The sequence below is a fragment of the Schistocerca cancellata genome, chromosome 1 (assembly GCF_023864275.1).
Source record: "Schistocerca cancellata isolate TAMUIC-IGC-003103 chromosome 1, iqSchCanc2.1, whole genome shotgun sequence".
Classification (NCBI taxonomy): Eukaryota; Metazoa; Arthropoda; class Insecta; order Orthoptera; family Acrididae; genus Schistocerca; species Schistocerca cancellata.
In genome coordinates, this window is record NC_064626.1 from 216601190 (window position 1) to 216619580 (window position 18391).

At 42.9% G+C, this 18391-nt stretch overlaps 1 protein-coding gene across 1 annotated transcript in view; it reads right to left on the minus strand.

Annotated features, from left to right (window-relative positions):
- The window catches only part of LOC126165291 (uncharacterized), a 380023-nt gene that overhangs the window by 256250 nt on the left and 105382 nt on the right, over nt 1-18391 (minus strand). The window contains exons 10-11 of the mRNA XM_049920310.1: nt 14523-14665; nt 8177-8312 (exon numbers count right to left, since the gene is read on the minus strand). Of these exons, the coding sequence (XP_049776267.1) occupies nt 8177-8312; nt 14523-14665 (279 nt within the window). The remainder of the gene's footprint in view (nt 1-8176; nt 8313-14522; nt 14666-18391) is intronic.

Here is an 18391-nt window from a genome sequence, read left to right on the forward strand (position 1 = left end):
TGATTCATGAATGAGCTACTAAATTAACGAATTGGGGTTCAGTTATGTACACTACTGGCCATTAAAATTGCTCCACCAAGAAGAAATGCAGATGATAAACGGGTATTGATTTGGACAAATATATTATACTAGAACTGACATGTGATTACATTTTCACGCAATTTGGGTGCATAGATCCTGAGAAATCAGTACCGAGAACAACCACCTCTGGCCGTAATAACGGCCTTGATACGACTCGGCATTGAGTCAAACAGAGCTTAGATGGCATGTACAGGTACAGCTGCCCATGCAGCTCCAACACGATACCACAGTTCATCAAGAGCAGTGACTGGCGTATTGTGGCGACGTAATAACGGCCTTGATACGCCTGGGCATTGAGTCAAACAGAGCTTGGAAGCCATGTACAGGTACAGCTGCCCATGCAGCTTCAACACGATACCACAGATCATCAAGAGTAATGACTGGAGTATTGTCACGAGCCAGTTGCTCGGCCACCATTGACCAGACGTTTTCAATTGGTGAGAGATCTGGAGAATGTGCTGGCCAGGGCAGCAGTCGAGAATTTGCTGTATGCAGGAAGACCCGTACAGGACCTGCAACATGTGGTTGTGATTTATCCTGCTGAAATGTAGGGTTTCGTAGGGATCGAATGAAGGGTAGAGCCACGGGTCGTAACACATCTGAAATGTAGCGTCCACTGTTCAAAGTGCCGTCAGTGCGAACAAGAGGTGACCGAGACGTGTAACCAATGGCACCCCATACCATCACGCCGGGTGATACGCCAGTATCGCGATGACGAATACACTCTTCCAATGTGCGTTCACCGCGATGTTGCCAAGTACGGATGCGACCATCATGATGCTGTAAACAGAACCTGAATTCATCCGAAAAAATTACATTTTGCCATTCATGCGCCCAGGTTTGTCGTTCAGTACTCCATCGCAGGCGCTCCTGTCTGTGATGCAGCGTCAAGGGTAACCGCAGCCATTGTCTCCGAGCTGATAGTCCATGCTGCTGCAAACGTCGTCGAACTGTTCGTACAGATGGTTGTTGTCTTGCAAACGCCCCCATCTGTTTATTCAGGTATCGAGACGTGGCTGCACGATCCGTTACAGCCATGCGGATAAGATGCCTGTCATCTCGACTGCTAGTGATACGAGGCCATTAGGATCCAGCACGGCGTTCCGTATTACTCTCCTTAACCCACCGATTCCATGTTCTGCTAACAGTCATTGGATCTCGACCAACGCGAGCAGCAATGTCGCTATACGATAAACCGCATCACAATAGGCTACAATCCGACCTTTACCAAAGTCGGAAACGTGATGGTACGCATTTCTCCTCCTTAACACGAGGCATCACAACAACTTTTCACCAGGCAATGCCGGTCAACTGCAGTTTGTGTATAAGAAATCGGTTGGAAACTTTACTCATGTGAGCACGTTGTAGGTGTCGCCACCGGCGCCAACTTGTGTGAATGCTCTGAAAAGCTAATCATTTGCATATCACAGGATCTTCTTCCTGTCGGTTAAATTTCGCGTCTGCAGCACGTCATCTTCGTGGTGTAGCAATTTTAATGGCCAGTAGTGTAGATGGGAGTATTTCTCCACGAAAGAAATCTGCATCAAAATTTATGCTCTGAAACGATTGTCAGTGAGGCGTTTGAAAGCTAAGAGGGCCAATGTCACACGGCGCTTTGACAGAGAAACCCATTTCGTGTGTTCCGAAAGATGGCAGGCTGCCACGCTTCTGGCATGTCTATGGCCAAGCCCGCTCAGGTTGCGCCATATCCCCTCATTTTAACCTCCTTGATAAACACACACTGCGCATGCATCTGTCGTGTTAAGGTTTGAAACAACCATCTCTGTTCCGTGGTGGCGGGCAAACAGCTGAGTTTCTGTTTTCACACGTTACGCAAAGTGGAGCCGTAACTTACAGGTTTCCTCACTTACAGCTAAAATCAAGCATTGATTTTAAGAGCTGATCAACTTGTATTAGTTTTAAACGTCTAGTGGTACACTTAACCTGATTTCTTCTGATTTCTCAATATTAATGCAATGATTCTCGTTTTTACACTTTGGAGGTGAAAGGGTAACAAATTATTTGAAACATTCTGTTGACATTGCTTTCCTTTTACAAACCACAGAATCACAGTTCTTCATTGAACTCACATTCCTGTTGCCATTGATTCGCCAAATTCACTTGAGAAGATGAATTATCAATTTGGCAGGAGGCATTTAATTTCTGACAATTGCTCAGCAATGAACGTGACATGTTCTACTGTGCTTTTATAAAAAAAATGACATCCATAACTACCCATAGTACCCAGGTTTACAAAGTAATCTTTTATGTTTTATGACTTATGTTTAAGAAGCGTAATATATTAAAATATGTCTCTTAAAGAGAAAACGCTTGTAGTGAATTAGATACTAGCCTTGTATGGTTTCAAAATATTCGTCATTCACCGAGTTTTAGATTTCAGGACCAGCATACATCACAAATTTTAAAATATGAGTTCACTATTTTTTTTTGTAGGTACTGTTAAAACAGTCATCTATGGAACGAAATGTTACTTGGTTTGACATGTCTTTCGGTGCAACCAAACGCTGCACAAAATTTCACCGTTGTAATAAAGAAACCTTTACCGCAAATAATACTGTTAAGATGTAGATCAATTGAACAGTATTCCAGAAGCTTCATCACGACGACATCACGCGCGGTGTGTATTAGCTATGCTCTAAATTAGTGTTTACTGGTTCAAAATGGCTCTGAGCACTATGGGACTCAACATCTTAGGTCATAAGTCCCCTAGAACTTAGAACTACTTAAACCTAACTAACCTAAGGACATGACACACACCCATGCCCGAGGCAGGATTCGAACCTGCGACCGTAGCAGTCCCGCGGTTCCGGACTGCAGCGCCAGAACCGCTAGAACACCGCGGCCGGCATTTACTGGCACAATCATGAATGAGCCACGGGCCACGGTCTGCTGATTGGTTTCATGACGTATTTGTTATAGTGACTGAAGTCTGTAAATTGCCGATCGAAATATTATTGAATACTTTTTTGTGTCACATTCCTAATCTGCAGTCTTTGTTAAATATCTCACTCATTCTGCAGTAGCCTCTTTTCAGATGCCACTCCTCAGAGTGGAGGGAGAGATTAACACAGGTGAAATCTATGTGTTGGCCACCAAGGGCGATTAATTCCCTGATAAGGCAATCTAAGAACGTGTTTCCTCAATAAAAATCATTTAAGACTTCCGATAACGCATATGATGATTAGTAAGCTAGTCCAGATGTGGAAGTCAGAAGTTAACTAATGATGATAAAAATGAACCCTTGAAGCTACAAAATTACCGTATCACATGAATAATTTTAAGACAAGCTCGCACCATCTAGTTCCAGCAGTTCGTGACCTCTGGTAACAATAAATAAATAAATAAATAAAATTACATTCATTTTATAAGAACTGAGTGATCGTTATCACCGCAGATAATTTATGAACTTGTGTTCTTTTTTCATCCTGTCTCTGTAATTTCATCTCCGTGCAAGACGGTTGAGAGACTCTGGCTGTTAAGTACAAAATGTAAAATTAGAAACTCCTTCAGTTGGCGTTTTGCATGAGAAGACTCGCAGCTATGATATTCTGATACTCGGCGATGGACTTTCAAAATATTTTAGACATTAGCTGCTGAGAAACCATCTCGGGCTTCACTAAGACGCCATTTACGTCAAGCCATCAAACTGGTGAAGCGTTTCACGTGTTAGTGGATATTTACATGTCACGTTCTTTGGATCAGAGCAGGTAGGTCATAATGCTGACCTCAGCTCTCGCATTGCTTACTGAAGTACGTTGTCTCAGACGTTTCTACCTGAAAATATGTCACTCTTTCTGGTAGTCTAAACAAGGATAGTATCTTTCGTACACAAAAGGAGGATGTCACATGTTGAGAATGACATGGACTACCATAACTAATTTGAAATGCGATCCTTAAACTATTCTGAGCGAACAATATTATTTGCATTATAAAACTTCCCATTAATTGAAAATAACGGGAATTTCGTTGTGACGAAAGCATACCATTACCCTAACTGTCATTCGCTTATAATCACTTCTCAAAGTGAGAAAAGGAATTAAGAGTAGGATTTATTGATCGATGAACGATGACAGCATCAAGCGAAAAACACAAACTCTTATCGGGCAAGTCTAGAAAAGGTAACTGCCCGTGCTGTTTTCAAAGGAATCATCCCAGCATTTACCTTAATCAATTTAGAGAAGCCACAGAAAACTATCAAAAAATTAACAATAGTGTTTAAACTACTCTCCTCCCCAACGCGAGACCTTCACCTTCTCGCCGGCCGGGGTGGCCGAGCGGTTGTAGGCGCTACAGTCTGGAACCGCGCGGCCGCTACGGTCGCAGGTTCGAATCCTGCCTCGGGTATGGATGTGTGCGATGTCATTAGGTTAGTTAGGTTTAAGCAGTTCTAAGTTCTAGGGGACTGATGACCTTAGAAGTTAAGTCCTATAGTGCTCAGAGCCATTTTAACCTTCATCTTCTCCAATGCCCTCCTCAGTAGGCTGCACTTCAAACTTGCCAGAGTTACTTTTCCAGACGTATAAGCAACCATAATTGCAGCTCAAAACTCATACTTTTTTAGAAGATCTCGACTTTCATTGCCATCTTGCAGCATACGCATTGGAGAGTTATAGTCTACACACGTAACATCAGTTATCTTCGACTATATCGGCTGCCTTCGAGATTATTGCCAACAATAGCCGCTACATGAGGGAAGCTGCACTCAGGAAACACAATTGTTCTTTTGGGTACACCTTTGGCCCTAGTGTTGGCCATGAAAATTGCATCCAACAACATTATGGCACCCAGAATTACCACTTCTCACATTACTTCACCAAATACTCCTTTCTTGGCATACCCAACCACTAGAAGTATTGCCGTTGGAGATGAGTGATTAGAATTGCGCGATTAGATTCTTCTGTAAATAAGCGACAACGAAATTTTTGTTAGCATTGGGTTTAGTTCCACAGTGTATTCCTCGTACTGCTAGGAACTCTTATAGTGCCATTGTCGCTGAATTGTTTCCAGATTTTCTAAGCTTTTTTCCAAATGGTGTATAGAAATCATTGGTCGGACGACTGGTTAAGTAACATTATTAGAAGTGGATATTATTGAATCAACAAAACAGAATAGAAAAAGCAAACGTCTTTAGCGCTCAACACCAGAAATATCTGTTGCGAATTGATTTCCATCGTTTCTGAACTAGATTTTTTGTGTTAAATTATTCCGTCCGAACGGCAGCGACACCTTTAGATATAGGATACCGACTGAGCAGAAGACAGGAACAGAGGAACAGTTCGTTCTCTCAATGCAGGGACCATCCCAGTTGTAACATCACAACATATTTGCGAAGCTATACTGATGAAAAATTTCTCTATTTCACTTTAGAAATGAAATTTTGAAATGTAAATCCTTTCTTGGAAGTAAACATATTATAAATAAATCCTTTGCATTTTTATATCGCATAAAACTGAATGTACTGATATACAGATCTGTATGTGATAATTCATAATGCCGCTCAGTGGTGAGTTAAGAGAAGCCAAGACCTCGAGGTGTATAAGAAAAGTAATGATACTGTGTGTCTGTTGTTGTTGTTGTGGTCTTCAATCCAGAGACTGGTTTGATGCAGGTCTCCATGCTACTCTATCCTGTGCAAGCTTCTTCATCTCCCCGTACCTACGGCAACCTACATCCTTCTAAATCTGCTTAGTGTATTCATCTCTTCGGCTCCCTCTACGATTTTTACCCTCCACGCTGCCCTCAGATACTAAATTGGAGATCCCTTGATGCCTCAGATCATGTCCTACCAATCGATCCCTTCTTGTAGTCAAGTTGTGCCACAAACTCCTCTTCTCCCAATTCTATTCAATACCTCGTCATTAGTCATGTGATCTACCCATCTAATCTTCAGCATTCTTCTGTAGCACCACATTTCTAAAGCTTCTATTCTCTTCTTGTCCAAACTATTTATCGTCCATGTTTCACTTCCATACACGGCTGCACTCCATACAAATACTTTCAGAAACGACTTCCTGACACTTAAATCTATACTCGATGTTAACAAATTTCTCTTCTTCAGAAACGCTTTCCTTTTCATTGCCAGTCTACATTTTGTGTCCTCTCTACTTCGACCATAATTAGTTATTTTGCTCCCCAAATAGCAACAAAACACCTTTACTTAAAGCGTCTCATTTCCTAATCTAAATCCCTCTGCATCACAAGACTTGATTCAACTACATTCCATTATCCTCGTTTTGCTTTTGTTGATGTTCATCTAATATCCTCCTTTCAAGGCACTGTCCATTCCGTTCAACTGCTCTTCCAGATCTTTTGCTGTGTCTGATACAATTACAATGTCATCGGCGAACCTCAAAGTTTTTATCTCTTCTCCTTGGAATTTAATACCTGTTACGAATTTTTCTTTTGTTTCCTTTCCTGCTTGCTCAATATACAGATTGAATAACATCGGGGAGATGCTACAACCCTGTCTCACTCCCTTCCCTACCACTGCTTCCCTTTCATGCCCCTCGACTCTTATAACTGCCATCTGCTTTCTGTACAAATTGTAAATAGCCTTTCGGTCCTTGTATTTTCCCCCTGCCACCTTCAGAATTTGAAAGAGAGTATTCCAGTCAACATTGTCAAAAGCTTTCTGTAAGTCTACAAATGCTAGAAACGTAGATTTGCCTTTCCTTAATCTATTTTCTAAGATAAGTCGAAGGGTCAGTATTGCCTCACGTGTTCCAATATTTCTATGGAATCCAAACTGATTTTCCCCGAGGTCGGCTTCTACCAGTTTTTCCATTCGTCTGTAAAGAGTTTGCCTTAGTATTTTGCAGCTGTGACTTATTAAACAGATAGTTTGGTAATTTTCACAGCTGTCAACGCCTGTTTTCTTTGGGATTGGAATTATTGTATTCTTCCTGAAATCTGAGGGTATTTCGCCTATCTCATACATCTTGTCACCAGATGGTAGAGTTTTGTCAGGACTGGCTCTCCCAAGGCTGTCAGAAATTCTAATGGAATATTGTCTACTCCCGGGACCTTGTTTCGACTCAGATCTTTCAGTGCTCTGTCAAACTCTTCACGCAGTGTCATATCTCCCATTTTATCTTCTTCTACATTCTCTTCCATTTCGATAATAATTTCCTCAAGTACATCGCCCTTGTATAGACCCTCCATATACTCCTTCCACCTTTCTGCTTTCCCTTCTTTGCTTAGGACTGGGTTTCCATCTGCGCTCTTGATATTCATACAAGAGGTTCTCTTTTCTCCAAAAGTCTCTTTAATTTTCCTGTAGGCAGTATCTATCTTACCCCTAGCGAGATAAGCCTCTACATCCTTACATTTGTCCTCTAGCCATCCCTGCTTAGCCATTTTTCACTTCCTGTCGATCTCATTTTTAAGACGTTTGTACTCCTTTTTGCCTGATTCGTTTACGGCATTTTTATATTTTCTCCTTTCATCAATTAAATTCAATATTTCTTCTGTTACCCACGGATTTCTACTAGCCCTCGTCTTTTTACCTACTTGATCCTCAGCTGCCTTCACTACTTTATCCCTCAAAGATACCTATTATCCTTCTACTGTATTTCTTTCCCCTATTCTTGTCAATCGTTCCCTAATGCTCTCCCTGAAACTCTGTACAACCCCTGGTTCTTTCACTTTGTCCAGGACCCATCTCCTTAAATTCCCACCTTTTTGCAGTTTCTTCAGATTTAATCTACAGTTCATAACCAATATATTGTGGTCAGAGATCACATCTGCCACTGGAAATGTCTTACAATTTAAAACCTGGTTCCTAAATCTCTGTCTTCCGATTATATAATTTATCTGATACCTTCTAGTATTTCCAGGATTCTTCCACGTGTACAACCTTCTTTTATGATTCTTGAACCAAGTGTTAGCTATGATTAAGTTATGCTCCGTGCAAAATTCTACCAGACGGCTTCCTCTTTCATTTCTTTCCCCCAATCCATATTCACCTACTATGTTTCCTTCCCTCCCTTTTCCTACTCTCGAATTCCAGTTACCCATGACTATTAAATTTTCGTCTCCCTTCACTACCTGAATAATTTTTTTTATCTCATCATACATTTCATCAATTTCTTCATCATCTGCAGAGCTAGTTGGCATATAAACTTGTACTATTGTAGTAGGAGTGGGCTTCGTGTCTATCTCGCCCACAATAATGCGTTCACTATGCTGTTCGTAGTAGCCTACCTGCACTCCTATCTCCAGGTGTCTTCCATGTATACAACCTTCTTTCATGATTCTTGAACCGAGTTTTAGCTATGATTAAGTTACGCTCTGTGAAGAATTCTACCAGGCGGCTTCCTCTTTCATTCCTTACTCCCATTCAATACCCACCTACTACGTTTCCTTCTCTTCATTTTCCTACTGTCGAGTTCCAGTCACCAATGATTATTAAATTTTCGTCTCCCTTCACTATCTGAATAATTTCTTTTATTTCATCATACATTTCTTCCATCTCTTCTTCATCTGCGGAGGTAGTTGGCATATAAACTTGTACCACCGTGGTAAGCGTGGGATTCGTATCTATCTTGGTCACTGAGTTTTTTCTACCAAAATTTTTATTTTTTCAAGCAACAATACAACAATACTGTCCCCTTCAAAGTAGTCCCTTGCGACAGCTACACACCTGCGGAGTCGTTGTACCCAGTCTTCGTAGCAGTGCTGAAAGGCTGGTAAGGCATTTATCGTGTCAGTCACATTGTTTTGAATGTTCTCCAAAGGCCAAAAATGATGTCCTTTTAATACAGTTTTCATTTTAGGGGAAATAAAGTCACGAGGACTAAGGCCACTTGAATAGGGGGGCTGCGGAACAGCAGGAATGTGTTTTGAGAACAAAAATTCCGTGATGGAATTGGCCATGCGACATGGAGCGTTGGCATTATGTCAGCATCCACTTGTCTGCATTGTCTGGTCTCACTGGAGCCACCCACTTCCTGGGCCTTTCAAGGACACCTTTGTCCTGGAGAAACAATTTCACAAGAGCATGTACCCGTTTGACACTTTCGTCGGTTTTTGAAGTTGAGGGTCTCCCTGAACGACATTCACCTACAACGTGTTATTAGCCTTCCAGAAATGATTTGTGTCAGCGAAAAACTTGTGCTCCTAATAACGAATGTTTACCAATGGTCAAACTTGCAGATTCTCCAAATTTAACACAGAATTTGATGGCATAAGAGTGCTCTAAGATCAGCTGTTCCATTTTCGTAACACTCAACAAAAACACTGCTTCACTGAATACACTCTCAAACCTCATCTGATGTCTGTCCGGAGTTGAAACTCGAACTTTGCATCTGGAAGGAATGAGGACAATGTTCTACATATGCAGCGTTGCCAGATTGCTCGCACTGCTGTTAGGCTCGTTACTTTTCTCACAAACTTCGTAGATTATCTTTACAAAATCTTCGAGATAAACCTAAAACCAGTGAAGTAGCCCACATTACGTCTCCATGTTTTATTTTAATTTTATCGAGATTTTGGATTTACCAAGTACGTCTCACACGTGGGCATCCACAGAAATTTATCCAAGAGGCGCAACAATTTAAAACTGACATTGTTTTCTTAACTATTCAGTGTATTTGAGACATTTTGGTACCCAAGGAATTTAATGTAATACGATGTACACAAAAGTTACTGTATCTCAAACGATTAGTACTCACTCAATGTTGTATGGTGGATTACTTGATACAAAAACGATAAACATATTTCATTAGCATATGCAAAGATTACCGTTTAATATTATAAATGCGATTATGTAACACCATTTTCATCAAATGGTCTAGAATTGCATCCTTCTGATGACAAAATGCGGGAAATCCGATTATTTATTCACAAAGAGTGTTTTTATTCATACAACAATGACGTTACGTTGAAACAGTTTTTGTTTACTGTCGTTACAGGGAAGGAGATTTCTGACGGGTGGGGAACAGAGAATGAGTATTCAGTGGGAGGAGATATGATCCTTATAGTAAAGCAGTTTGTGTAGACAGTGATAGCAAGGAAAGGCCAAATACGAAGTTAAAATATACGGGGGGGTGTTCGATAAGTAATGCAACACTTCCTTTTCTGAAAGTAGGCTAGTTTTATTCAGTATTCCAACACACCATGTTATTCCCAACTGTTTTGACTAGAAAAAGCTGTTTTTCGACATAATCTCATTTCAATGTGACGAACTCATGCCACGTTACTGGAAGGGCGTTCATGCCTGCGTGGTACCACTTTACTGGTTGAAGTCGGAGCTGACGTCTCGCTGCATCAGTAACCTCCCCATAACCCACGTACTAATTCTTTCAGGGTGCATTGTTCTTTCGGCCAAACAGATGGTAGTCAGAAGGTGCGAGATCCGGCCTGTAGGATGGATGAGGAATAACAGTGCAGTGAAGTTTTGTGAGCTCCTATCTGGTCCGCAGACTTGTGTGATGCGGGAGGATGCGTTCGTTCGTATCAGTCGGTCGCTTCCAATGAGAGTGTCCACAGGTTCCAACATTGCAGAAGTCACAACTGTGTGAGGCTGGCCTGCATGGGGCAGACAGGAGACGTTTGGGCGACCATGTTATGACGATGACTGACGACTAACCATCCACTTGTTGACTCTCAGAATTGCGCATATATTATACAACTGTGGTACAGTGTTGCCCTTTCTACACGATTTGACCTTGATGTATGAGTAACAGATACGGAAATCAGACTATTAGTTCTTTTTCCTAAGAGATTTCTGGCCGTTTGAAAAAAATGGAGTAAAATGGAATAATACTGAATGTAGGACTTTTCTGTATCAAGTTCATTAAGTGGTTTGCCTAATGGGCTTACGGACGCCAGCCTATCTAGGCAAATAAATGGTTAAGGTTCAGAAAAGCAGATGAAATTTAATATATATATATATATATATATATATATATATATATATATATATATATATATATATATACTGATCATATACACTCCTGGAAATGGAAAAAAGAACACATTGACACCAGTGTGTCAGACCCACCATACTTGCTCCGGACACTGCGAGAGGGCTGTACAAGCAATGATCACACGGACGGCACAGCGGACACACCAGGAACCGCGGTGTTGGCCGTCGAATGGCGCTAGCTGCGCAGCATTTGTGCACCGCCGCCGTCAGTGTCAGCCAGTTTGCCGTGGCATACGGAGCTCCATCGCAGTCTTTAACACTGGTAGCATGCCGCGACAGCGTGGACGTGAACCGTATGTGCAGTTGACGGACTTTGAGCGAGGGCGTATAGTGGGCATGCGGGAGGCCGGGTGGACGTACCGCCGAATTGCTCAACACGTGGGGCGTGAGGTCTCCACAGTACATCGATGTTGTCGCCAGTGGTCGGCGGAAGGTGCACGTGCCCGTCGACCTGGGACCGGACCGCAGCGACGCACGGATGCACGCCAAGACCGTAGGATCCTACGCAGTGCCGTAGGGGACCGCACCGCCACTTCCCAGCAAATTAGGGACACTGTTGCTCCTGGGGTATCGGCGAGGACCATTCGCAACCGTCTCCATGAAGCTGGGCTACGGTCCCGCACACCGTTAGGCCGTCTTCCGCTCACGCCCCAACATCGTGCAGCCCGCCTCCAGTGGTGTCGCGACAGGCGTGAATGGAGGGACGAATGGAGACGTGTCGTCTTCAGCGATGAGAGTCGCTTCTGCCTTGGTGCCAATGATGGTCGTATGCGTGTTTGGCGCCGTGCAGGTGAGCGCCACAATCAGGACTGCATACGACCGAGGCACACAGGGCCAACACCCGGCATCATGGTGTGGGGAGCGATCTCCTACACTGGCCGTACACCACTGGTGATCGTCGAGGGGACACTGAATAGTGCACGGTACATCCAAACCGTCATCGAACCCATCGTTCTACCATTCCTAGACCGGCAAGGGAACTTGCTGTTCCAACAGGACAATGCACGTCCGCATGTATCCCGTGCCACCCAACGTGCTCTAGAAGGTGTAAGTCAACTACCCTGGCCAGCAAGATCTCCGGATCTGTCCCCCATTGAGCATGTTTGGGACTGGATGAAGCGTCGTCTCACGCGGTCTGCACGTCCAGCACGAACGCTGGTCCAACTGAGGCGCCAGGTGGAAATGGCATGGCAAGCCGTTCCACAGGACTACATCCAGCATCTCTACGATCGTCTCCATGGGAGAATAGCAGCCTGCATTGCTGCGAAAGGTGGATATACACGGTACTAGTGCCGACATTGTGCATGCTGTGTTGCCTGTGTCTATGTGCCTGTGGTTCTGTCAGTGTGATCATGTGATGTATCTGACCCCAGGAATGTGTCAATAAAGTTTCCCCTTCCTGGGACAATGAATTTACGGTGTTCTTATTTCAATTTCCAGGAGTATATATATATATATATATATATATATATATATATATATATATATGTATATATATATAGAAGCAGAAAAAGTATATATATATATCATCTGATAAAAAACTGTCTTCTCGTTGACAGTTTTTCCTGTCTTCTGGTTTTAACATATGGGTGTGAAACTTGGACTTTAAATGAATTTTTCAAAAGGAAACTTAGAACTGCTCAGAAAGCTGTTGAAAGGTCAATGTTAGGTCTCACCAAGAAAGATCTACAGAAAAGTGAAGACATTCGAGCAATAACGGGAGTCAAAGATATTATAGAACGGGTGAAGACTCTAAAATGGCAGTGGGCAGGACATATTGCAAGAACGAAGGATGGAATATGGACAAAATCAGTTTTAGAGTGGAGTCCCAGAGAAAAACGAAGACCACCAGGGAGACCATCTGATCGCTGGGATAAGGAATTCAAGAAAGTTGCGGGCTTCAACTGGCAGAAGACAGCAGCGGACAGAGATGCATGGAAAAACGTCTTAAAAATGTATTTAATAACTTGAAGAGGCTACATCTTGTGTAGATTGAATTAGCTGAACTATATATTCTAATAGCATAATACACGCATTAAAATTTAAATTTATTAAGACACGTTCCTTATACCATTCTCTTAACAAAAGATCTGTCAAAAGCCAAAGGTAGGTTGTGGTCACTCAATATTGTCATTCAGTATTTTTATGCAACCGTGCTTCAGTGTCACTGAGCCATATAAGCAATTTCCTATTCATAGCTCTTTGTACTTTGTATTGTATGCTAACCGGGGACCTAGAAACGACGGAGAGGCTCCGTCCCCACCGCAGCCGCAGTGGTCCCTCCACGACGACTACCACAGTCCACTTCACCCCTCCGCCCCCCCCCCCCACCGAACCCAGTGTTATTGTGTGGTTCCGTCCCCTGTGGACCCCCCCCCCCTCCCCAGGGAACGTCTCACACCAGACGAGTGAAGCCCCTATGTTTGCGTGGCAGAGTAATGGTGGTGTACACGTACGTGGAGAACTTGTTTGTGCAGCAATAGCCGACATAGTGTAACTGAGGCGGAATAAGGGGAACCAGCCCGCATTCGCCGAGGCAGATGGAAAACCGCCTAAAAAACATCCACAGAGTGGCCGGTTCACCGGACCTCAACACAAATCCGCTGGGCGGATTCGTGCCGGGGACCAGGCGCTCATTCCCACCGGGAAAGCCGTGCGTTAGACCGCACGGCCAACCGGAAGGGCTTCTTTGTACTTTACTGAATTTCATTTATAACTAAAGGAGTTTTATCTTTACTTTGCATAAAGCTTACTTACTCATTTTCACTTTACTTATTGCCAGTAAGAGAGTAAGAATATTAAAATCGTTAAATCTGTCTGAAAACATCTATTTCAGTACTTTAGCAAAAGTTTGCTTCGACACTTCTACTACGTAAATACAGTACTTTTACCTTCACTTTAAAAGTTATTTCATAATAATTATTTGTCTCCGCAGACGTTCTGCAAATGCTTAAGAATATCTATAATGCTCTGGTATTCTGCCGAAAGAAACTTAATGACAGCTCCCTTCTTGGAACCCACATTCGTTACAGACGACATTTTGAAGGCTATCTATAGTGCCGCCACCTATCGGAACTCCATGAAAATATAGGGGCTGAAGCGAGAATATTCCATGATGTCCCACAACAAATTCTGCATTCATTCAACCGTAGTTGTCCGAGAAAAAAATGGGTTTCGTTACCTATTGAAAGCCCTTCATACTTGGCCTCCACTTTTCCTAATGTATTTTCAGCATCACCACCTCTGCAGTAACAAGTTCACTAAGTCCATTCTAAATTTACGAACTAACTATATTTTTGCTTTATAATAATTTATTACAAGTACTTTACATTGATCGAGTTTTGACACAATAATTTACTCATTTACGCAAGATATAAAAGTATAACTTTATACACATGAAGTAATGTAATGACTGGCGTGGAAGTAGGAACGAAATACTGCGAGGTGTGTGTCAGGGCAGAGCAGAAGGCGCCAGCCTAGCGGTTGACCCCACGAGCCCACAGCAGAGCCGCGACTGTGAGCAGCACCGCCGCTGCAGAAAGCGGTCTGGAGGCGGCGCCAGTTTGCTCTTGCTTGCGGCGCAGCACCACCGCCTCCTGCCCCGACAGTGACACTTCCCTCGCCTCCAGCACCTCCCTGTGGAAAACAGACACTAGCCTGTAGGTACATCTGTTGGAACAGGCGGCGAATTATAGAGTTTAATCTCCGTAACAACCACCGCTCAGTGGTGGGATATAATATCAAGACTACCCCAAGGTTCAGTACTAGGACCGTTACATTTCTCGTAATACGCTAAAGGGGGACGTTCGCATAATTGAGCGAAAATATCATTTTCAAATTATTTTTTATAAAGGAGACAGCACAGGAACTACTAGGGGACAAAAATAATAGCAATATCAAGCGCAAATCATGATCAATGAAACATGTAGAAAAACAGTTCAGGCAGGAAGACATCTACATCTACATGATTACTCTGCAATTCACATTTAAGTGCTTGGCAGACGGTTCATCAAACCACAATCATACTATCTCTCTACCATTCTACTCCCGAGCAGCGCGCGGGAAAAACGAACACCTAAACCTTTCTGTTCGAGCTCTGATTTCTCTTTTTTTTATGACCATTCCTACCTATGTAGGTTGGGTTCAACAAAATATTTTCGAATTCGGAAGAGAGAGTTGGTGACTGAAATTTCGTAAATAGATCTCGCCGCGACGAAAAACGTCTTTGCTTTAATGACTTCCATCCCAACTCGCGTATCATATCTGCCACACTCTCTCCCCTATTACGTGATAATACAAAAGACCTGCCCTTTTTTGCACCCTTTCGATGTCCTCCGTCAATCCCACCTGGTAAGGATCCCACACCGCGCAGCAATATTCTAACAGAGACGAACGAGTGTAGTGTAAGCTGTCTCTTTAGTGGACTTCTTGCATCTTCTAAGTGTCCTGCCAATGAAACGCAACCTTTGGCTCGCCTTCCCCACAATATTATCTATATGGTCTTTCCAACTGAAGTTGTTCGTAATTTTAACACCAGGTACTTAGTTGAATTGACAGCCTTGAGAATTGTACTATTTATCGAGTAATCGAATTCCAACGGATTTCTTTTGGAACTCATGTGGATCACCTCACACTTTTCGTTATTTAGCGTCAACTGCCACCTGCCACACCATACAGCAATCTTTTCTAAATCGCTTTGCAACTGATACTGGTCTTTGGATGACCTTACTAGACGGTAAATTACAGCATCATCTGCGAACAACCTAAGAGAACTGCTCAGATTTTCACCCAGGTCATTTTATATAGATCAGGAACAGCAGAGGTCGCAGGACGCTTCCCTGGGGAACACCTGATATCACTTCAGTTTTACTCGATGATTTGCCGTCTATTACTACGAACTGCGACCTTCCTGACAGGAAATCACGAATCCAGTCACACAACTTAGACGATACCCCATAGGCCCGCAGCTTGATTAGAAGTCGCTTGTCAAGAACGGTGTCAAAAGCTTTCCGGAAATCTAGAAATACGGAATCAACTTGAGATCCCCTGTCGATAGCGGCCATTACTTCGTGCGAATAAAGAGCTAGCTGCGTTGCACCAGAACGATGTTTTCTGAAACCATGCTGATTACGTATCAATAGATGGTTTCCTTCGAGGTGATTCATAATGTTTGAATACAGTATATGCTCCAGAACCCTACTGCAAACCGACGTCAATGATATAGGTCTGTAGGTCGATGGGTCACTCCTACTACACTTCTTAAACACTGGTGCGACCTGCGCAATTTTCCAATCTGTAGGTACAGATCTATCGGTGAGCGAGCGGTTGTATATGATTGCTAAGTAGGGAGCTATTGTATCAGCGTAATCTGAAAGGAACCTAATCGGTATACAATCTGGACCTGAAGACTTGCCTGTATCAAGCGATTTGAGTTGCTTCGCATCCCCTAAGGTATCTACTTCTGAGAAACTCATGCTAGCAGCTGTTCGTGTTTCAAATTCGGGAATATTCCATTCGTCTTCCCTGGTGAAGGAATTTCGGAAAACTGCGTTCAGTAACTCCGCTTTAGTGGCACAGCCACAGAGGCAATGTTGAGCAATAACAAATATGAAAACCAAATAAAAAACAGGTCATCTACGAGAGAAATGAGGTGAACAATCAAGAGAGACGAAAGATCATTCGTAAATAAACAGATAGAGAAGGTGAAGGCGGACTATAGCCAGAACGATAGTACACAGTTCTAAATACAATGAGAAGCTATAGAAAGGACTACTTAGCTAAGTCTGTGATAATGAAGGATAAGAATGGAAAACATCAGTTTTTCACTACAAATGAACGGAATCTAGAGAGCTGGATAAGATACTTCAAAGAGCTGTCCAACAGCCCGGCATACACCTGTGACAACGGCAACATGGCAGAAAACAACCAGATCACACACCCATTACTTGAAGAACCAGCTCTGATGGAAGTGAAGGCGGCAATAAAAAGACTAAAAAATGGGAAGGATCCAGGCATAGACATGATAACACCAGAGTTTATGAAAGAATGGGGAGACAAGACATATGAATGTTTAGGCGTATTGATAAAAGAAGTGGAGGAAAGAAATAATGCCGAAGTTATGAAATCTGCTACATAACACAAGAAGGGAGACAAAATGCTGACACAGAGCTACAAAGGGACATCTCTACTACGTATATGCTACAAAAAATATCAAGAATTATACTGAACCGGCTCAATCCGTACACTGAAGATATATTAGACACAGCACAAGTGGGTTCAGGAAGGATAAGTCAACAACTGACCAAATATTCACACTAAGAAAAATACTACGAGGGTCACTCCAAAATAAATGCACGCTATTTTTTTAACGCCATCTTTTATTCTACATGTTTGAAAGTTTCACAGTGTGTAGTACATCCTTTAGGAACAATATTTTCATTTCTCCACATAATTTCCATACCGCTCAACTGCCTTACGCCATCTTGCCTGTATACCCGCACGGTAAAATTCTGGACCAACCTGTTGGAGCCACTGTTTGGCAGCGTGCACAAGGGATTCAACCATCTTCAAACCTTGTTCCACAAAGAGAGTCCTTCAGGTTCCCAAAGAGATGATAATCACATGGAGCCAGGCCAGGACCGTAAGGCGGGTGTTTCAGTGTTCTCCATCCGAGTTCTGTGATCGCTTCCATGGTTTTTTGACTGACATGTGGCCGTGCATTGTCGTGTAACAGCAAAAAATCCTGCTTTTGCCGATGTGGGCGAACACGACTCAGTCGAGCTTGAAGTTTCTTCATTGTCGTCACATACGCATCAGAATTTATGATGGTTCCACTTGGCATGATGTCCTCAAGCAAGAGTCCTTCGGAATCGAAAAACACCGTAGCCATAACTTTTCCAGCAGAAGGTGGGGTTTTTAATTATTTTTTTCTAACGTGAATTTGCATTATGCCACTCCATTGATAGCCTCTTCGTCTCTGGTGAAAAATGATGGAGTCATGTTTCATCACCCGTCACAATTCTTCCAAGAAATTCATCTCCACCATTCTCTTACTGTTCCAAAAGTTCGCTGCATACCGTTTTTCTTGTTTCTTTGTGAGCCACTGTCAACATCCTGGGAACCCACCTGGCACAAACCTTTTTGAACGCCAACACTTTCAGTATTCTGCAAAAACTTCCTTCCCCTATCCCAACGTAGCATGACAATTCGTTCACTGTGATGCGCCTGTCAGCAGTCACCAATTCATTAACTCTCTGCACAATGTCTGGAGTGTGTGCAGTAAGAGGCCTGCCGGTGCGAGGACAATCCTCAATATTGCTGTGCCCGCGTGCATCACGTAACCTGCTTGCCCACCTACTAACT